Consider the following 23,995-nt stretch of genomic DNA (forward strand, 5'->3'; position numbering starts at 1 on the left):
CTGAGCATTGATAACTCCCCTCTGTTTCTCAAGCAGAGTTTAATCATTTTCATATTCAGTCCATTCTATATTTTCAACATCATATTCATAATTCTGAAGCTTCTTCAAATTATACTTTCATAAGTTAAGTGAAATTCTTTTCCAAAAGCATTACTAAAAAGAAAATTATATTGTTTTAACACTTTCAATAATCTTACTTTTTGTTGTTCTTGAAGTTTTTGTATTCCATTACCTTCCTTTACACATACAGCTTTTCAGAGGACTTGAAATGAAGTGTTTATTAGGGATTGCAGCATTCAGACCTTTCACGTAATTACAAATATTACTACTATGCCTTACTTAATACAATAAAATTTTTCCTAAAAAGAAAAAAGCCCTATAGATATTTTTAAGAGGAATGGACCCGTAAGAAATTTTATGCTTCTTTATTGCATGCCTTTGTGGTGTAATAGGAAGAATGTCTGGCAAGCAACTGGAGGTCCAGAGTTTGAATCTTCACAAAGCCATAGCTGACTTTCTTAAGTTTCCTGCTCTAAAAAGTTCTAATCATTTTACAGTTGTACCCAAACTAAACTGTGGAAGATGATAATTAATCACCACCTGAATTTGGAGATCTGGGCCTCTCCTTTTTCAGTCACTCTTTAGGTGGAGGAGAATAAAAGAAATTTTCAGTTTGATGCTTTCTTATGACATGCCTTTGTATTGTAATTGGAAGCCCATTGGGCTAGCATCAAAATATCACTGAGTTCAAATCCCAGTGATAGCATCATTAATTTCATGCTCCAATTAGTACTTAAGGACTAAAAGAAATTTGGAACTTTATAGAATTATTTTGCCTAATTCTAGAAAAAAAAAAAAAAAAAAAGAGGGGGGAGAAAGAAAAAAAAAAAAGCTGAAAAGTGTTTCTCTGCATGTTAAACTGAGAAAATTTAAGTAAAAAATTTTTTCATTTGATGTGTTAATATCAACAACTAATTTTTTCAGATCTGGCTCAGATTTTATATGTAATTTTTTATAGCTTTCTGAAACTGTGCATAACTACGTGCAACTAATTGACTCTACATTTCAATGTATAAATTATTTCCTTTAAAAAAACTAGCTGGTAATAATACTGACGTATTCACTTTTGAATTGCATTATTTTTGAATAAAGTAACAGCATTTATACATAAACATAAATCAACTACCAAAAAATATTTTGATAATATCATTGAGATTTTTTTTTTTTTTTTTTTTTTTTTGTAAACAGGCTCATTTCTAAACTTTGAAATTCAAAAATGACAGGGAGAAAATATTAATCCTTTATTTAGTCTCAAACAAGAATCACAAACTTTACAATGCTTAGCATCACTAGCAATAAATTTCAAAAATAATTATACATATATACAAAAATCTTCTGCACAGATATTCCATACAAAAATAAAAGCATAACAACAATAAGTAAACTTTTAAAATGCAACACATAATGTACATATTGATAGCACCAGGATGAAAACACAACTGCATTACGATATTCCTTGCCACATTTATACAAGCATATACTTTTGTAATGGGCTGAAGACAAAATTATAGTCAAGAGTTTTAAAATATGACAAAGGTAACACTTATATTTTTGAGTGGAAAGACTGTTGCAATTAATTTGTTTCAATTTTTAATTTTTTTTCTATAACTCTATCATTAAGATTTAATTTTTCAACTTCATTTTGATATATTCTTCTTATTTAGACATTAAATCAACGTTTAAAAGTGATTTTAGCAGTTTTATGCAAATAACCTTGCATACTTATAGTTCTCTTTTAATTAAATATTATTTGTTTACCTCTTTTATATATGTGATTATACATTATTTTATTCTTAGACATCCACTTTATGAATAAAATTTTTGAAATAATTCAAATTCTATGCATTTTGTGCTATAAAGATATGTATCTTCTACAAAAATTTATCTGCATTTACTTAATGCATATCTTTTCTGTAGCAAAAATTTGCAAAACAGTTCTTCTTATACAATATTTTTATAATAAAATTTATATATTTTACACCGATTCAAGTGACTGAATCATTTTTATCAGCTAATCTGTAACAGTATGATGATGAAGAATCTATTTGCAAGTTCCTCGTCTTGTGAAAAAATGGTCACTAATTTTTGAATTCACAGTCTTCCACTCAAATGTTTGTATGTTAAAGCCAGAATTTTGAATTTCAAATTTGGTTTAAAAAAATGGGAAATGTTAATCTTTCATTTTGAATGTACTTTTGTATACTATACTCCCCATATTGCAAAAAAAAAAAACAGTGACAAATAGAGCTACCAAATTTTGAACATACGTCATCCTTTACCCAAACATGTGCACCACAAAGACAAAATTTTAAAATTTATTTCATATGAATTTAATGAATCTTTTACTAATAAACTCAGCGAATTGAAAGCAAGCATTGGCAACACTGTTCAAAATTAAACAATTTTATTCAATCACACAAGACTGTTACCATTTGTCAAAATGTAGGATGTCTTTCAAATCAATGTTGGCAAGCTATCTTTCAATTTTTATTGACACACTCTGCTATGCAATGTGTTGCCACTACCTTGCTGTAGTGTAATATAAACTAAAAAAATTTAAAGCAATAAATGTGGTTCTTAAGAATATATTTCTGCTTTTTAATATGCTTGATTTACACAAAAATGCATTTAAATCATGAGACGTCTAATTAGAAATATTAAATACTTTTATGAAATTAGCTAGAAATCACTAGCTGGACTCATTAAAATTATATATTTTTTCTTTTTTATGATAATTATTTTAAGCTGCTGGCAATGAAAGCTGCTAGTTTAACAGAAACTCTTAAGTATTCATATCATAGTTTTATGAATATAAGGGATACATCACTCTCACATAATGGAGAATTATATTATCAGTCATATTTACATCTGCATTAAAATGCAATGTTTGAAAAATCTAGAGTACATAGTCACAAATGCAATATTTGAAAAACTAGAGTATATAAATAACCAGATAAAAGCCTAAGGGTAATAAGATCAAATTAAAAAGGCTTCATGCAGCTAAAACATTTCAAATTATGCAGTTTTTACAAAAAATGGTATTACATACAGCTAATTTTAGCAAGTAAAATTTTTAAAAGGTCAGTTTGAGGAACATGATTAAATGCATATTTTTGCATACAATGATTGCAAAACATGATTTTGAATTACTTAGTATATACAACATGCTGCTTCAAGCAAAGTTCATTGAACAAAAACTACTTCTTGGTGACTTTTTCATTAAATGAAGTGAAACAAAAGCAAAATTTTACAGGTCATGTAACTGGTGTATTTAATTATCATACATTCAAACTAGACCAGGGAAATATCAATCAGTTTCAGATAAGAAACTTACAAATTCACAACAGATTGTAAAACTACATGAAGCTGACATTGATTTTAACCTCAAACTTCTACATATATTTCAATAACAATGATTTTAAAAAATATTCCTCTCTTTCTTAAAGATCTAGTAATCAATTTTATAGCAAAGGCTTAATTTTTCTTGGATATTCTCAAAATACAATTATAACAGAATATTTTTAAATATTTAAATTTATGTTATAATACTTCAATTAAATATGTCAAAATAGAATTAGAATAAAAATTAGCTACATTAGCAGTTAGTCACATTGTCCAACTGCAGAACAATATCTGAACAAACTTGACTTTGCAGAATGAATGCAAAAAGTGACTGACTATCATAAAAGGGGGGAAAAAACATGGTATTTTTTGAAAAATAAGTTTTTTCCTTCCACATATATTCACATCCCCCCTCTTTTTTTAAAGTTTACTGTATTGGTCTGGATATAAAATGACTTTTAACCACTTGCACTAAGACGTGCCACACACGGTGAGATACTTTTGTCTCAAACCGCGAGTGACGTGAACACCATGTCAATAGGCATTTATCGCAAAAACAAAAATAATATGGTGCACACGTCGCCTAACAACGAGAATGTTTATTTCTCGAGTTACAGCTCTGGATTGCACTCACAGACGCAGAGCGGCATAAATGAGACACTTTACCGCTTGTTATATTGTAGCGCACGGCACCGCAACCATGAAGTTCCGTTGTAGCGCAAGTGGTTACTGTCATTTTGCATTTTTTTCCTTGCTTTTTATTTTTCAAACCATTAAGCTTTTTCTTATATCAATTGGACACTTGTAAAACAAAAAATGCAAGGTTTTATAAATGAAGTCATCTTATTTTTAGATCAAAACAACATTTCATGCATAAATTGTTCAAAACATTTTCCTAGCTAAATGCACCATGTAATTTTTTTATTAAAATGTAATAAAACAATGACAGTACACTTACTGCAGTTATTAACAAAAGCAAATGAATAAAATTATTAGATGATGTATTTACAAGACAAAATTTGAATCCCTGAATCACTATTTTTATTAAAAGTTTGAGAAGTATAATTTATTTTAAAATATCTATTATTTATTTCAATATAATTTTAGAAAAGGATGCTTGATATTTTTTAAATTTATTTTTATTAATCACATTAGATCTCCAAATGACTTCATGATTATATGAAAATTACATATAAATATTTACTAATATTTTATATACAAAGAATTGATTTTTGAAAGGTACCATTAGATACTCATAAAATGCTCTGCAATATTCATAATAATATGAAAGGCATCCTAAAAAATGATCTTGTTTAAAAATCCTATTTTAAAAATGCTTTTTGAAAAGAAATACAATATAATAAATTTTATTTATTTATGTAATTTAATAACGAAATCTCAGATCTAGCAACAGTATTTTCACCTTAATATAATAAGTTATATATGTAAGGCATCACATCACATCACATAACATTTATCACCAGGTTAAAAAATTGAATAAAAATGCTTGTTCAAATGCACTGGAGGAAAAATAAATTAAGTACAATTGCTGTTTGTCAAGCATCAGGCCATCTTCATACATCATTAAAACCGAGCTTTCTATAGGATATATGCAAATCAACCCTTCTCTGAACTATTTCCTGAAAGAGAACATCAAAATGCATAATTAATATGAAAAATTCTGCTTATTATCTTTATTTTATTTATTATTAACACTGAAGCACTGGTCGCAAACAATACATTTAAATTTCTTTTGATTTTGATTTTTCTTGTGGTTTGTCTTAATTTTATCGTATCACTTTCTTTTCCATTTTTAAACTGCATGTTAAAAAAATATCAGCTAGATAAAAAAATACAGCAAGTTTTTACTCACAAAAAATCATCAATAAGTGCTTGCTATGATTTGCTGGTCTTCCAAAGATTGTAGAAGATATAATATGAGGCTAAATTTATAGCACATAAATTAATTCTACAGTGCAATAGATCAAAATATATATATATATAATTTATTTCCTAAACAGTATTGGTTAATTGATTATATTATCTCCTAAGTTTAATTAAAGTAGAATTATTTTAAAAGTGTGCATCCATATTGGTAAGTTATATTTTGAAAGATGTTTTGAAGATGTTTTTCAAAATATAACTTACCAGTATGGATGCACACTTTTAAAATAATTCTACTTTAATTAAACTTAGGAGATAATATAATCAATTAATCAATACTGTTTAGGAAATAAATTATTATTAACTAACTTTGCAGCAATTGCGCAAGTAATAATAACTTGTATTCGCACTAAATGGATTTAAGTTCATACAACATTATATATATATATATATATATATAAAGAAGAAGTAGAATACTTAAGTACATTTTTATCTATAATTTATACCAACAAAAATATTTTAAAATATAAAATAATTAATACAAATAATTTAACTTCTCGTTACTTCTAATCGTCGAGATCACATCCGGCCAGATGCCGACAGACACACATTTATTGTTTCAAGCGTTGCAGGTTACACACTGTTAAATTACATAAAATATTACATGGTGCACAAGTCCATGCTTTGTTAGACTACAGTCAAAAGTTGTTAATTCAGACACCCATAATACGGAATGACCTATAATCCGGACCTCAAAGCTAAAATCTTTCTGCGCATGCGCCGCGTTGACGCATGCTCATAGGCGTTTTACGCGTGCGCGTTTAATGTACAACGGACGGTATAAGCTAAAATTATCTATTTCAGTTAATGTTGATGATTGTGTTTTCCCTTAATCTTCGAATTGGATCCGGCTTATTATTTTTTGCCAACTGTAAGAGCAATTTTATGAAAGCAAGCTTGAACTTTCAATTATGTCAAATAAAATTTCCGATGCTGGAGCTCCCAAAGGATCTAGAAAACGAAAGTATGTTTTGATGTCCACCAAACAAAAAACGAATTGCTACAAAAATGGATAAAGGTATATCCTTTGTTTATTTAACCGTTCCGAAATATGTTTATCAATTTCACGCTGCTCTGCGCGGGGGGGGGGGGGTGTCGCGGCACGCAATTAACTGGAAGTTGATCTGTCAGCACTATCGTTATCTTCAGGGCAGATGTTTTTATTTTATTCGGCTTATAATTCCTTACTAAATGTGGTATTTAATCTCGATGTACTCCGTCTTTGATATGATTTAAATCAAATTCCTCGTAATTATACATATCACGAATACAAATCAAATAGTTTTCTGGTTGCAATTTTCTAATTCCGGCTATGCGTAAGGTATGCTTTACGCATGCGCGCGTTGAAAGAAATGTTTAATAAAGTAAACAAATAAACATTAAGCTTCTTTTTTTGTAAATTTTGATACCCTTTAGATCATATTTGCTCATTATTTTATAAATTACAGTTTCATATTTTTAATTTTATAATTTCTGCATGCCATCTTACCAGATTTAAACTGAAGATCTATAATCCGGAAAAAATCGATAATCCGGAATCGCCGAAGTCCCGACGAGTCCGGATTAAAGACTTTTGACTGTATAACATTCATTATTCGCAGATTACATATAATTATGTTATATTCAACATTACATGCTGTACAAATTCATGCATCTTTACCCTTTTACATTATTCACAATGATATTTTATTCTACACTGTGGGTTTAGCATATTACAACATTTAATGCTTGAAGGGAGTATATACTATATATACAGTCAAAAGTCATTAATCCGGACTCGTCGGGACTTCGGCAATTCCGAATTATCGATTTTTCCGGATTATAGATCATCAGTTTAAATCTGGTAAGATGGCATGCAGAAATTATAAAATTAAAAATATGAAACCGTAATTTATGAAATAAAGAACAATTATGATCTAAAGGGTATAAAAAATTTACAAAAAAAAAAAAAAAAAAAAAAGCTTCATATTTATTTGTTTACTTTATTAAACATTTCTTTCAATGTAAGTTGTTTAAGTTGCTTCGTTTTTTATGTGATAATACATTCTCTTAAATTCTATAAACAGACATAATTTCTTGTTCAGTTGCAAAGTTCCGCTGTTCAAGTCCTATAATTGCTGTGTCGAGAATACCGACTAATTTGCCAATCGAAATTTTTTCGTTTTCAATAACCTCTGTCACTTTCTTCGCTATTGGAAGCGAATTATAATGACGAGGAATTTGATTTAAATCATATCAAAGACGGAGTACATCGAGATGAAATACTACATTTAGTAAGGAATTATAAGCCAAATAAAATAAAAACATCTGCCCTGAAGATAAGGATAGTGCTGACAGATCAACTTCCAATTTATTGCACGGCGGTGTTAAAGATAAACAACGTTTAGATAAACAAACGTTAAAGTTTAGATAAACAAAGGATATGCCTTTATCCATTTTTTGCAGCAATTCCACTTTTTGTTTAATGGACTTCGAAACATACTTTCGCTTTGTAGATCCTTTACATATTAGTAAATATATATCAGAAATTCTATTTGACATAATTGAAAGTTCAAGCTTACTTTTATAAAATTGCTCTAACAGTCTGCAAAAAATAATAAGCCGAATCCAATTCAAAGATTAAGGAACAACGCAATCTGCAACATTAAGTGAATTAGATAATTTTAGCTTAGCTTATACCATTCGTTATACATTATACGCGCATTCGTAAACGTATTTTGCGCACGCGTACACGCATATTCGCAGCCGTAAGCATGCGTCAACGCGCAGAAAGTTTGTAGCTTTGAGGTCCGGATTATGGGTGTCTGAATTAACGACTTTTGACTGTATATATATATATATATTAAAAAAGGGGGAGAAGAAGAAGAACAAAGTATAGAAGAGAAAGGGCTTGATTAAAAAATATATTAAATGTAAATGCCAAGTCACATATCTACGATTGTTACATAAATGAAGTTTATCACAGTTATTGTATAATTTACAGATTCTAGTATTTATTTGTTCATTATGTGTTACATTTCTATCTGTAACTAGCAACTAATAAACATTATGCTGTTGTGACACTGCATGGTAACGCTCACGGCAGTGCAAGAGGGTCTTTGCCAACTTTGCTAGTATATTTCTGTTTTTTAGAGAGGCACTGAGCAAAGCTAACCAATTTGCATTAGCTGGCTTATTGAGGTGGAATTCTTTAGTTTTCGGGCATTCAAAGGTATAACGTTCTGGATCTCCCAACTTGTCACAGTCACATAGATCTGTTTCACTAATCTGAAAATAATGAAGATAGGTTAGAAAAGGATCATGTCCAGTGAGGTACCACATGATCCAACTGATTTTGCCCAGCAAATTTGTCGATACTTCTGAAACCATTCTGAAGGTTCTTCCAGTTAAAGCTGTTTCCCATCTCACTTGCCATTGCTGTGTCAAAGATTGCCATGCAGAGACTTTGTGGTGTGAAATCAATAGCGGGTTTTTGTCTCTTGTACATATGTGGACATAGCTGTTTCTTTCACCAAATGGTCTGTCTCTTGTGCACATGTGGACATAGCTGCTTCTTTCACCAAATGGCCAGCTATTTCATTTCCCTAAATTCCCATGTGTTGCGGGAACACAGAAAAGTTGAGGACGATGTGAGGAATGAAAATTTAACAACTGTAGCTGTATTTCATGAACCAAACTGTTTCTGGTCTTGAAGTTGCAGAGTGCTGTTAAATCAGAGGCAGAATCTGAAAAGATTGGGATTGAATGTTTATTGGCACATAAGGTTGTGGCTAGTCTTGTTGCTTTCCCCAGTGCAACTAATTCAGCTTGATAAACTGAATTACCTGCTCCTAAACATCTTCGCCATGAGTATATCAGGTGAGTATAATATGGGTATATCATGAGTGCAATGACCAATAATAACAAGTAATTTATAAATAATTTGACTAAAAATACTTTAACTGTATTCAATACAGTTATTACGTATTTATTGTCTGTGTTTTAAAAACATTTTTAACATCAGCATTTGAATCATTTTGAGCAATTTTATACATTATGCACAGTTAAATCACATATTATAACCAACTGACACACATATGCATAGCAATCAGGTCTTCACAAGCAACTCAGGAGATGCTGGGTGGTTCTGAAGATATCCGGAGCCAAGAGGCTGCAGTGCATCTGAAATTACTGATGGATATATAGTCTAAGATCCCTTCATTAAAACTGGTTGAGGTGCTCCCAACTTTCTTAAAGCCTTGTGAATTTAGAGACCAGGGAAAAAGCTGAAGGTTTTGTCCATAGTCTGAGAACAACCACAGCTATCCTACTAAAAGATACTATCAGCTATAAGGAAGACCATGAGTTTGCACAAGTGTACTTAATCAACAAGGATGTAGATATACACCTGTTACTTGATGGTAGGCTTGCTCAGGAATCAAGAGACCTAATTTATACCAAGAAAACATTCCTCAGACAATAATAATGCCCCACAAGCTTCTACAATCATACAGTGATTTTTTAGGAGTCTGCTTTCAGCAATTTCAGGCTTGATTTGGCTTGACTTTCAGGCTTTCATCCATTCATTTGAATTTAAAATGTGACGCAAATTCTCCAGATTAAGACTCTCAGAATTCTCATAGAAGCTCCCGATTCCTCAAGAATTCCACAATTCACAAGGATTTAAAATTCAATTTTGTAATTAATGATATTTTAAACTCAGCTTCAAGATTATGTGAGAATTATTATTCTATTTCATTAATACCATCATCAGAAGATAAACACAGGATTTAAATACATATAAGTGACTAAGGAGCATTTTTCATTTTAAAAAATGGCCATCATTGCAAGCAAACCTTTGCAATTAGTGCAAATTCAGTATTAGAACTCCTGTGTAAATTGCACTCTTTTGGGTAATGAATTTTGTAAACATGAGTACAATCATGAAGCATGTGCTCCAGAACTAATAAGAAATAAGGCTCACTGAAGAGCTATTTTGAATATATATAGAAGCGAGATTAAAAAATGTTAAGAGCCATTTTGCTTCATTAATAGTGATAAAATCAGCTGTTAATACTGTTAAATAAACAATACTATTGGGTTGGCAACTAATTAATTGCGGATTTTTTTTTAGAAAATCAAAGACAATTTTTTCATGGAACTAAATAACTTTATTCTGTAATGTATTGCCCATTTTGATCAATGACCTTTTGCCATCTTTCAGGCAGCATCATAATCCCACGTTCATAAAACTTTTGGTTTTTATTAGCAAAAAAACTGAATCAGGTACGATTTGACATCATCATCATTATTGAAATTTTTACCATTCAAGGAGTTTTGTAAAGATCGAAACAAAAAGTAATCAGATGGTGCAAGGTCAGGACTATATGTTGGATGTGGTAAAACATCCCAACCAAGCTCCAATAATTTTTGCCGAGTGACCAAAGATGTGTGTGGCCTTGCATTGTCATGATAGAATACAACACCTTTTTGATTTGTCAATTCGGGCCGCTTTTCTTCAACTGCATTGTTTAATTTCATTAGTTATTCAATGTAGACATCAGAATTGATCGTTCGGTTGGGTGGTAAGAGTGCAAAGTAGACAATTACTTTGTAATCCCACCAAACTGGTAACAAAACCTTCTTTTGATGAATATCAGCTTTTGATGTTGTTTGAGTTGGTTCATCTGGCCTGCTCCACGATCTTTTCCGCTTGATATTGTTGTAAACAACCCATTTTTCAACGCCAGTTAACAGTCATTTAAAAAATGGATCATTTTCATTACGTTTCTTTAGCAAATCGCAGCTGTTAATGCGTTGCGTTAAATACGTTTCTTTCAGTTCGTGAGGAACACATTTATCGAGTTTTTGAACATAGCCAAGTTGTTTTAAGTGATTTTCAATGCATGTATGTGATACATGAAGCTTCTCTGCAATCTCACTTGTTGTACTGTGACAATCTGAATCGATTATTTTGATTAGGTCGCCACCAACTTCAACTGGATGACCAGAGCGTTTTTCATCTTTGAGTGAAAAATCCCCAGAACGAAATTTGGCAAACCAATTTTGACACTGCCGTTCTTTTAAGGCTTCATCACCATAAACAGCACATAACTTTTTATGAGCTTGCGATGCGTATTTTCCCTTTGCGGAAATAAAAAAGCAAAATATGACGAAACTGTTCCTTTTGATTTTCCATTTTTCAACGAACGCCAAATGAAAGCTACGCAACCGATCAAAAAACATTTTTTACTGATTGACAGCTGAATTGCCAACTATCAAATAACAAAATGTGTTTTACATTTGTACTACGTCTGCAACTCTAAAAATTCAACTGAAGCCATCTATGAGTGAAATCCGCAATTACTTAGTTGCCAACCCAATATTGCAATAATAAATTATCTAAATGAAAAATACTTCAGACAACAGTTATACCAAACCAGATGAATTCCACTATTATCTAGAAGCCTCCAGATTTGTTTGACTGCTGAATTGTTCCACAGTCTGTCACCAGCTACACCAACTTAAGCAGTTGATATTCAACTCTTAGATCAATAGCTCAGAATTCTCCTCAGTTCCCATATCAAATTGTTACAAAATGGGAACAAGATTAATCATTATTTTAAAATGCTGTAGCTATTTAATATACTGTTTTAAATCAAGAATGTGCATTTTTCAAAAGCTGAAGCACTTACAATACTTACATATCACAAAATCATCATTTCAGATATGCTCTGGGTCAGCAGTTCTCACCCTTTTGACTAATGCGTACCTTCTAAACAAAAACTGAAAACCTTTAGTACCACCACAACAAGTACTACTATCACCACCCCTCATGAACAAAGCTCTTTTGAGATCGCATAAATTTACGAGTGTTAGAGGAAAAACTCAATCAGGATGTTGAGGTTTTAATTTTTGAATTTAATAGTTAAAAATACTTAGCTTCTTTGTGTACCACCTATTTTTCTCTTGCATACCACCAGTGGTAGGCATACAACCAGTTGAGAACCCCTGCTCTAGGTGGACTTCCCACAGATAATGCAAGTTTCGTTTACAAACCAATCATTTGTTTAAGTTTTAAAAAAATATTCATGTTTATACCTTACTGTAACACGAAGAATCAAACATTCTCTAACTGATAAGCATATTTAATAATAATAAATTTCTGAAAAAATTTTAATCAAATATTATACAGTCAAAAGTCGTTAATTCGGACACCCATAATCCGGAATGATCTATAATCTGGACCTCAAAGCTAAAAACTTTCTGCACATGCGCCGCGTTGGCACATGTGCACAGGCCTTTTACGCGTGCGCATAAGACCTTGACTGCTGCGCATATGCGTGTGCGCAAGTGCAGAATACATTTTCGCCTGTGTGCTTAATGTATAACGGAGGGTGTAAGCTAAAATTATCTAATTATCTATTTCAGTTAATGTTAATGATTGCGTTGTTCCTTAATCTTCGAATTGGATCCCGCTTATTATTTTTTGCAGACTGTAAGAGCAATTTTATAAAAGTAAACTTGAACTTTCGATTATGTCAAATAGAATTTACGATGCTGGAACTTCCAAAGGATCTATAAAACGAAAGTATGTTTCGATGTCCAACAAACAAAAAGTGGAATTGCTGCAAAAAATGGATAAAGACATGAAGAATGTGACAGAGAGGTTAGTGAAAACGAAAACATTTCGATTGACAAGTTAGTCGGTATTCTCGGCACATCAATTAACGGGACTTGAACAGCGGAACTTAGTAACTGAACAAGAAATTATGTCTGTTTATAGAATTAAAGAGAAAGTATTATCACATAAAACGAAGCAACTTAAACAACTTACATTGAAAGAAATGTTTAATAAAGTAAACAAATAAATATTAAGCTTTTTTTTTTTTTTTTTTGTAAATTTTGATACCCTTTAGATCATAATTGTTCTTTATTTCATAAATTACGGTTTCATATTTTTAATTTTAGAATTTCTGCATGCCATCTTACAAGATTTAAACTGATGATCTATAATCCGGAAAAATCGATAATCCGGAATCGCCGAAGTCCCGACCAGTCCGGATTAACGACTTTTGACTGTATTTCTAAATTATTAAAAATTCCTTTTTTGCACTTACCCTTTACCCTAAAACTCTCTGGAACTTCAAATGCATCTTTAGTTTTTAAGGGTATAACTGGTGGTGATTCTGAATACTTTGCGACCTCTTTTTTAGAATTCTAAAAATTTGAAAATGGAATATTATAACTCCATAATACAATGCATAAGAAATTACACAAATAACAGAACTTTCTTTTTCTCTCCCAATATATGTACCCACTTTTCTATCTCTCTACATATGTACACATTATTTTTGCAAACTACAATATAGAAAATTATTAATAATTTAAGAGTTTGTTAAAATGAATGTTATTTGTGTGTCAGTTTCAATCAGTTAGCAACATGAACTTCTGTTACTAAAGTTAAATGCGTATTTATTAAGCATTACAGCAGCAATTATTGAGAAAGTTACAAAACCCTGGATATGATAAGCAACTAGTGTTTACTGGTCTCTTTATTCAGCTACTGTTAAAAGCAAAACATATTAAAGAAACTATTTCATTTTATTTCAAATAAATTGAATGAAATGATTGTTCAGAGTCAATTATTCAGCTACTATTAAAAGCAAAACATATTAAAGAAAATATTTAATTTCAAATAAATTGAATGAAATGATTCTCCAGAGTCAAATATAAGATAAAATACCTGCAAATTTAAAACAATAAAACACCTCCTATATGTCTGATATTAAAATGTTATGGTCTTTTTTTAACACACTTACATCTATTATGGTCTTTCTTAACAGTTACACAGAAATCATTAATGACTCATAACTAAAGAAGGACTGCAATAATTATCAATGTAACTGCTTAAAATAAAATTGTACCAACCTTCAACTGATTATGTTGTTCTGTAGTGGATGAATCACTGGAAGTAGATGAAACTGCATTAAAAAAAATAAATAAATAAATAATTATATTTGCTTCATAAAGAAAAAAAAAAATGATTAGAAAAAGATGATTTTATACACAAAATGAAAGTCTCAAAACATAACTTTAGCTAATATATATAATCAGGAATAATTAATGATTTTATAAATCAAGAGCTATTAAAGAATTCTATGCATACATCATTGCTTACTGCCACCAAAAATATGATGAAAATCTAAAAATGTGATATTTATATTCATACTCTGAATATAATAAAATAATGAAAAGAAACAGAAGAGAAATTCTGTTCGAAAAGAAAACTACTTTACTGAAGTTTCTCATTAATACATCTATGAAATTTTTGAAATTTATATAATGTAATCATATTAGATTTGATCACAAGTATGAACTACAAGACTTTATACCATTAACATAAAAAAATCACACTTATACTAACTTATTTGTTTTAAAACAATGTCAAGCATGAAAACAGCATCAAATGATTTTATACAGTATATTTATTCTTTAAATGTCATATTAGTTTACACAGCAAGTAAACATATTTCATGCAAACAGCTGAAATACTATTATTAACAAAAGTTTCATGGCACTTAAACCAGAGTTCATTCTTTACAATTAGTTCAAATGACAAAAATTCAAGGTTTATTAAAAAGATGAATACTTGAAAAAATAAGGAAGAAAATGATTCATTCAAAATGTTTTCAACCATCTTCAGTTTTATAATTGAAAACAGTAACTGTAAAACGTTAATTGCATTTATTATAGATCACTTGAAAACTTTAAAAACATAGTTTTGCAAATACCTTACATCAAATTTGAATTTCAAAAAGTTGTTTTGGATTCAAAAAACCTTCAGTAGTGTCAAATATTACACCAAAATTTAATTTGTTATGCAATAAAAAATAAGTGCATCTGCTTCATTAAAATATAATTTTCTACCAACAAAAACATAATTTTCTTTCAAAACACCCTTGCCAAGCATTATTAATGCATTACATGCATAACAAAATCACATTCTGCAAAGTTAACTTTCTATGGAAAAACAGATTAGGAATATCTCAGATTTAGAAAGTATGATTTGTACACTGCTCAAAAAAAAAAATGGGACAGTCCTATATCTCCCGATCTACTGGGCCGATTGACAAAATTCAAATTGCGTTCTTCATGTCTCGAAAGCGCGACTTAGGATATATATTAGATTTATATATAGCACTATTCTAACATAGGTATTTTGACACAAAATCGGACTTTTTCTGAAATAACATACCAATTTTTTTACATATTTCGATTCTACGACTCAAATTACGCCTAAATATGAAATTTTGTAAAATTTGGAGCGAAATTTACAGAGAAATTCACAAACTTATGTTGGCACTTTTTTGTCAGTTTGCGCCAAGAATACTTCACTTGGCGCACTTCTTAATACATGGCAACCTAGTTTCCTTTTCCGTGAGAGAGGAAAAAAAGTCACCATCGTTCCTTTTTTCCAAATAATATTCTTTATATTATATTTTTAATTATAACTTATTTTTTAAGTAATTTTTCCTTTTTCGAATTTCATATTAATTGTTTAAGTTGCACTTTTTTTTTTTTTTTTTTTTTTTTCCGAATAACTGTTTTAAAAATTTCTATTTACCTATTCGAACTGCGTAAATAAAGGTGCAGCGTTTATTTTATTTTATTTATTTTTTTTTTTTCAAATAGTTTTCTTTATATATATTTTTCGTCATAGCTATTATTTTAGGTCATTTTTAAATTTTTATACTTTTATTTTAATTGTTTGTGTTGCATTGTCTCTTCAGATAATTGTTTTAAAATTTTCTATTTATTCCTTCGAACTGAGCATTTTAAATATATTTATTAATATCAATTTTCCAGAATTTGATTTTATTTATTTGAACTACGTTTCTTTCGGAACAATACTTTGTAACCCAGACTACGATGCGTTTGAAAACTGCATACTATATTAAAAGAGAAAATACAGTAAAGCACAGTTTTACACGCCTTTCAATGTTCCGTTCAGAAAAAATATATATAAATAAGAGAGATGTATAACCGATATTTTAACTTAGGATGACTTGCATACACTGCTTTAAACAGTTTTATCATTGTGCCCATTGCTTTACACAATTTTATTCTACATTTGGTTTCTTAAAATGTTATTCATATTTTAGTCAAATATTTTATTTTTGAAATCGCAAGAATCAAGAATCATAAGATTGAAAAGTTTTAAATTTAAAAAAATACGAATACTAAATTTTACGAAAATATTTATTTTTCTTTCTGTTTCTTTAAGCATTCTGAAAGTATATTGAAAAGTATCCAACTTTTCGAAACATTTTGGTATTTCTGACAATCATTTTAAATAAAGTTATCGCCTTCCATTTCATAAACGCCCACAAACGGCCGAGCGGTAAAGTTGCTGAACACTGGTAGTTCACTCCGGGGTTCGAACCCCGGTAAACGGGCTGGTTGCATGGGCTTTTTCGTGGATTTTCTCATGTGTAACGCGTATGACAGCTTGTTTCCCTTAGAAAGTTCTTCACGAAGTATTTCGTCAGAGCCTTTATCAGTCTTTAGAGGCTAAACATTTTGAAGCTATGAGATGAAAGAAAAGACTGGTTTCATCAAAAGGTTTTGGTTTATTTTATTATGACAAAGCACACTACGGCTATCTGCCTAAGGGGAGGGATGCTTTCCTGGAGGACTTTCTAAGGGAAACTGGCTCGCATACACGTTACACATGGGGAAAACCACGAAAACGCCCATGCAGCCAGCCCGTTCGCGGGATTCGAACCTCGGACCAAACTACCAGTGTTCGGCGACTTTACCCCTCGGCCGCTGTTTCATCAGGAAGGGAAAAAAAACATCTTTAAGTGACATCCACATACATCACTGGATAAACTCCTGAATCTTCAAATAATTCGACTGAGGAAATCATGGGATTCACCATTTATGATACAATATGATGTTTTATAACGTAATTTACACAACCATATAGTTTAAAACCAGTCGCTCTTCACTTTAATCTGCAATGATATCGTTTTGTCTTTTCTGTTAACACAAGCTCAATTGATGGTATTTGTTGGTGTACTCGTCCAAGTGTTTTCTCTTTGAACACTTAAATTCTTTGAAGTATCCTGAAAGTATATTCGAAAGCGTCCAACTTTTTGAACATCTTGGTACGTCTGACAGCCAAATTTTCCTGCAAATTTTTGCTTACTTTTCTCCCTAATTTTCTTCTTTCCTTCTACAGTTATTTTCAGTGCTCACACAAGAAAATTAAGATTTTTCGACTGCTAGACTTCCATACATTTTGCATTCTTGTCAATTTTTTAAAATATCAATTATATGAATTGCGTTTCAGCTAAAGACAGCTTTTCATTTTCTAGTCATTTTAGCTATAAATAAAGTTTAAAGCGAAGTCCAAAGGATAAATATTTTAATTAAAAATTTTTTGCTAAATGACAAAGAAATAAAACAGTCCAGCAGGGTTTATTCTGTACCACAGAGTGACCTGATTCTTATATCGGGTGAAAAAATCTAAATCATACTAAAGATCATGTTTTTTTATACAATCTATAACGCGAGAGAAAAATTAGCTTCTTAAAACATGCTTTCTAAGAGAATTAATATAAAAATTTATATTTATATATATATATTTTAAAGTTGGGACTTGAACCAAACTGTCAGACTTTTAAAGCTTATTTTACATGGTGGTTATTATTAAAGTTCCACTTTGAAATGGTCATAAAAGGAAAACTACCGGACCAAATGTTATCAAACTTGGGAATCGTGTAAAGGAGGTTATGAGAATTTATTTTCAGCAGAAAAAAAGAGCTCAAAAACTCACCATCAGGGGAAAAATGGCGCTGTATACAATATTGTTAAATGAAATAAGACACGAAAACATTTGTTTAAAATGTGTTTAATATTTTCCGAAACGTGTTACAAAGCATGTTCAGTAGCGTCCATCATTTTCCGAAAGCAAGTTAAATCATGTTACTGCATTCTCAACAGCAGCTCTTAGCATATCAGGTTTGGTTTTGGTTTGGTTTATTAGATTACGGCAAAGCACTCGAGGGCTATCTCCCTCAAGGGAGGGATGCCTTCGTAGAGGACTTTTTAAGGGAAACTGGCTCGTATACACGTTACACATAGCATATCAGGACGAATGTTACAGTGTATCACATTTTTCATTTCTGCCAAATTGTTTAGATTATCACCATAAACAGTGCTTTTGAGACAAAAGACACAGAGGTTGAGGTCTGGTGGGAAGAGGGGAAGTGTTGGCCTATAAGACGTTCATTCGTGAAATGTTGCCTAAGTAACTATGCGACGCTCTTGAGGTGGTGCCCAGCCCTGCATAAAAATCGTAGTTTCTAAAATGCCACGTTACTGCAGTTCATGTATCACGAAACATTTTAATATTGGCTCTAAGTGAGCTGCAATCGCAGTAGTCCAGCTGTCGACTGCTCTTCAGAAAAAATGGTTCAGTTATAAAACTAGCTGTCATTCAACAGTAAACGGTGTGAAATGACTGTTATGCAATTGAATGCAGTAGGAGAATGCAATGGAACTAGATAGATAACATGAGAGATTTTTTTGGCCCAAATCGATTAAAAGCGTTTTGAATCAGTATTTTCATGTTTTAGTACCGAATTCAGGCTTAAAAAATTACAAATTAGCGATCTGTAAGGAAATGATTTTCAGATTGTACGCACTTGTGAGAGTGATTTGCGATCTCACATTTTCTAATCGCTAATTCGTGGTTTTCACGGACGAAATTCTCACTTACAGGGATGGCGCACTCGACATTTATCGAATTTAACATCTTTAAATGGTAATTTGCCTACTTCAAAGTTTCTTAAGGGTATACAACATATTAAACCCGTTTAACAAAAGGTTAAGTTAGATTCCGACCCATATTTCGTTTAACAATATTGCATACAGCGCCATTTCCCCCCTGGTGGTGAGGCTTCGAACTTCTTTTTTTCGCGGAAAATAAATTCCCATGACCTCCTTTACACGATTTCCAAATTTGATAACATTTGATCCAGTAGTTTTCCTTTTATGACCGTTTCAATGTGGAACTTTAATTATAACCACTCTGTATATTATTAAATTTTAATTTGAAGCTATGCGTTATATGTATACCATGCGTAAAATTTTCGCTTTTATGGAAAAATAAAAAATCGAAGCAAATATACTTAGTATAATGGACCAAAACTGAAAGCATTTCCCCTCCCTCCGAAAATAAAATATTGAAATTTCGAACTTGAATTTACTGGGTTATCGAAATATTCAATTTGACTTATCTTCTAAGTCCTAATTCCGACAACAATTCCGAATTACATAAGCTAAAGTAAAAGATTTAGTATATATTCACTGTATGTTAATAAAGTAATCAGAGTGTAATAAAAATAGATTATAGAATTTACGCTGATGTAACTTTTTGTCTGACTGCACAGCATGTAATGGAAGAGAGGGTTTGTAGAAATCTGTTTTTGACATGCCTCTAAAAGTAGATGTCATATTAATTTTGTCTCTTCAATGTCAAAAAACTTTCCTTTGAGAGGCAACTTTAGTTTTTGAGAAAGAAAAAAAAAAAAAAAAAATCACAAGAAGACAAATTTGAAGAACATGCAGGACGATTGAATATACATACTTATTTTCTGAACACAAGCGTTTCTCCGACTGGTTATTGAATAATGAAAAGATGCATTGTCATGCAATACAAAACATTTGGAATACGTTTTCTGGCTGAATATTGTAAGATTAAAAGTCATCTGCTTAATTCACATCCATTTACAAGTCAACTATTCAGGCAATTGCAGAATCGTTTTGATCCTGAGCTTGTAAAACAAACCTAATATCACTGGATTTAAACACTTCTTTAATCTTCCGAGAACGTTCCTTCTTTAGCTCATATTCCAAGAATATTAAGTGAATACAATTATTGCCAAAGAAATTGAATATTCATTTGCACTACGGCTTGGTAGTTTACTAACGAGTTAACAAAACTTAAATTCTGCTTTTTGTGTCAAAGAATACAACAATATTTTAAATATTTACAAATAAAATATTAAATTGGAGATTTAATTGAAGCCTCATCCGTCGCCTAGCATTTGAAAAAGAAAAGATTGTTAAATACTAATTGTTTGCTGCTCAGTCTAACCCATGCTGCATGGTTGGTTTTCGTAGTTTTTTAGGTTCTCTTTACAAAGATTCTCTATGAAAGCATCTTAATCAAATAGCTCTCATGTTCTTTCTATATTCAAATAACCAACTAACCTAGTTTAAGCGCGATTTCCAAGTGAAGTTACTAGTAAAATCCGAATACTCATTAAAAATCATGTAGCTAGCCAATCGGGAGTAACATGAAAGATACGGAACCAATAATTGAAATGTTGTTACGTTACGCTGTTTCTTAACTTAGATGGTCATTCCTTAATTAAATAGCCCACCAACGGCCGAGCGGTAAAGACGCTGAACACTGGTAGTTCAGTTCGAGTTTCGAATCCCGCGAACGGGCTGGCCGCATCGGCGGTTTCGTGGTTTTCCCCATGTGTAACGTGTATACGGGCCAGTTTCCCTTAGAAAGTCCTCCACGAAGGCATCCCTCCCTTTAGGCAGATAGTCCTCGTGTGCTTTGCCATAATTAAATAATCCAATCTAATCCTTAATTAAATATAATTGATTTGTAAATTCTACTAGAACTGACGGTAAGAATTGAAGTGGAAATAAGTAATATGGTGTGCAATCTCGATTAATATAAAATTAAAAATATTTGCATAGAAAAATGTTTGCATTCAGACAGAAAGTTTTTTGAAATATTTGCAATTACTTTATAAGGATTTATTAATAACCGTAATAATTACTTATTATATTACTGATGATTAGGGTTCAGTTCTTGACAATTACATTCTAAATTAGAATTTTAAGGATATAATGAAAATACGCTACGCACAAAAATACATTTTAGGAAAAAAAATGAGTTGCTTTTTTATGTTTTAAAACTTCTTAAATTCATTTAGTAAACATCGTATCCTCGTTGTTTATTGAATCCAGAATGTTGGTGTCGTTTATATAATTATTCTTACTTGTCCACAGAATCTGCTGACTTATCCAGCCATTAAGTAGCTGCAGATCATTTCTACATAACCATTGAACTTCCATTAATTCAGTCTCTAGAGGGTTGTATGTTTATATCATAATTTGACTTTTATAAAAATGATTATTCTAAATATTATGTTTCTATAAAAATATATTGCGCTTTAAAAATATGGATAATAGTATCAGCCGCTCTTTCAGCCACTTCAAAAGCAACAGTTTGTTTAGAAATAAATTATGCAGTTAATGTCATAAAATTCAAATAAATATCAAACGAAAATTCTCAGTTTTAGACAATTCGATTTAAACGAAGTAAAGTAGCAGACGATAAAACGCCGAAGGTAAAAATTTACTCTTTCAAAAACTTACTCTTAAATTTTTTAAAAAAAGAAAAGATACGAGAGAAATTTAAAAAAAAAAAAAAATAGTTAAAAATTTGAATAATATCATCTATAATTTAAAAAAAATAGCCTTTCATATAGTATTAATAAATATTTATTACGCATCATTGAGGGAAAAAATGTCATATAATTAATTCTCCGTAAAATTTTACTTGAAGGTTAAAAATAGCTGTGGCAATTCAGTGTAACAAAAATCCATAGACCACATTTGGCGTTATTATTGCTCAAAAAAAAGGTGCCAAATTTCAAAACGCGAAATTATGTAAATTCATGTATATCTTAGAAAATTTTGAATAAAAAAGTCTAATTTTTTGCAGATATGCTTAAAAATACACCTACTTTAAGATGATGGCAAAAATTTTATAGGTTATAATTCAAAATTTTTTTCGAAAAATCAATAGAAATTATTTAAAAATAGAAATTTAAAAACTAAAACGCAAAAAATGGGTAAATTTTATTTGGAATGAACCAAAATTTCGAAATGTGAGAGAAAAAATCAAAAAGGTTTAATAAAAAAAGAGATATTAATAAATATTTGCCAACTTCAATTAACATTGAGGAGCTAATATTTTAAAAACTATTCGTACGATTTTTACAAAACTTGGTATTCTGGCATAATTTGAGTCGTAGAATCGAAATATGTAAAAAAATTGGTATGTTATTTCAGAAAAAGTCCGATTGTGTCAAAATACCTATGTTAGAATAGTACTATATATAAATCTAATATATATCCTAAGTCGCGCCTTCGAGACATGAAAAACGTAGTTTGAATTTTGTCAATCGGCCCAGTAGAACGGGAGATATAGCATTGTCCCATTTTTTTTTTTTTTTTTTTTTTTTGAGCAGTGTACCTACCTAAATATTATTGTACCTGAATGGAAAAAATTAAACAAATGTTAATTCAAAGGATTTCCATTACTGCTTAATAAGCAGGCCCATGATACAATTATTTTTTTAATAGCTGATGATTTTTGCTTGGGACAATGTCTGATGCAACTCATTAAATATTTTGCGGTAAGGAGAGCAAAGTTTTCTATTACCTTTCATACAATGTACTCTTTTTTTCTTCATTTGGATTATTCTCCACTACAAAATTGGGCAGTTCCTGTGCTTTTTTTAACAATTTGTTTAACTTCTTGTACATTTAAAGCTCTTTATCTTCTTCACTATGGCTGCTTTCATTTCACCAATGGCTGACATTTTAAGATCATTTAATTCTTTATTTGTCATTTCATGATCATCATTCTATATTAATTCAATAACTTTTCCTTCTTCATATCTGAAAATCTTTCACTGCCTATACAATTTCCTTGATTTTATTTTCAATCAATGGAAATCCTTTGAAATTGTTGACAACTTCTGGCCAGTGATGATGCCAGCAAGCATTCATTGTTCATGAATTTACAGTGATTCCACGTGAGTTTAATCCTTTCCAGACAATGACTTATATTTAATTGCTCCCCAATACCATTAGTGGGATGTGCTTTCCTGTACCTAGTACTTTATTTGCAGGGATGTAAACATGTCTGACATAACGTTTTTATGATTCCTTGAACCATTGATTGGATTAAGTAAGTGGTGTTCTCTTGGAAGGAATAAAACCTCTACATTTGAATGCAATGAGGCCTTCAGTACCCTGTGCTGGAACATTGACGAGAATTATGATAACTTTAAAGCTCAGGTTTTGGCTAAGTAATATTTGACTTTTTTACTGAATGAATTTTCAAACTAGTCATTAAAGAGGACTGTCGCAATGCAGCTGATGCAAGTTAGCATACCATGTTTAATTGAAATTTTTGCATTTGATAAATTAAATGGACAAAATTAATATAATGCATACATGCGACACTGAGTTCCACAAGTTCCCGTTCAGTAAGGGTTTACTGAAAAAAATCTTAGACCTACTTCTTTCCATGCATATATATATTATTCAGCAAAACATAATTTATTTATAGGAAAATTTTTATTTTTATTTTATATTTAATACCTGAAATTACAAAAAAAAAAAAAAAAATTCAATGATAAAAAAGGACATTTATGTATGCATATGTATATGTGTGTATGCATGCACATATATGCAGATACAAACAGAGATTTCTGAATCCAGTCCTGATAACAGAAGAGCACCAAAGAAAATTTAAGAAGCGCTACTCTAAAAACATTAA

General features: G+C 30.7%; 1 protein-coding gene across 2 annotated transcripts in view; it reads right to left on the reverse strand.

The window, feature by feature from the left end:
• Window positions 1-1,277: 1,277 nt before the first annotated feature.
• The window catches only part of LOC118183792 (uncharacterized), a 130,133-nt gene continuing 107,415 nt past the window's right edge, over window positions 1,278-23,995 (reverse strand). For both annotated transcript variants that reach the window (XM_035353395.2, XM_035353396.2), the window contains 3 exons: window positions 14,257-14,309; window positions 13,446-13,545; window positions 1,278-5,042 (listed from right to left, as the gene is read on the reverse strand). In XM_035353395.2, the coding sequence (XP_035209286.1) occupies window positions 5,020-5,042; window positions 13,446-13,545; window positions 14,257-14,309 (176 nt within the window). In that variant the 3' untranslated portion in view covers window positions 1,278-5,019. The remainder of the gene's footprint in view (window positions 5,043-13,445; window positions 13,546-14,256; window positions 14,310-23,995) is intronic.

Source organism: Stegodyphus dumicola, chromosome 9, assembly GCF_044657685.1.
Source record: "Stegodyphus dumicola isolate Sdum_Otavi_A_Nest chromosome 9, ASM4465768v1".
NCBI lineage: Eukaryota > Metazoa > Arthropoda > Arachnida > Araneae > Eresidae > Stegodyphus > Stegodyphus dumicola.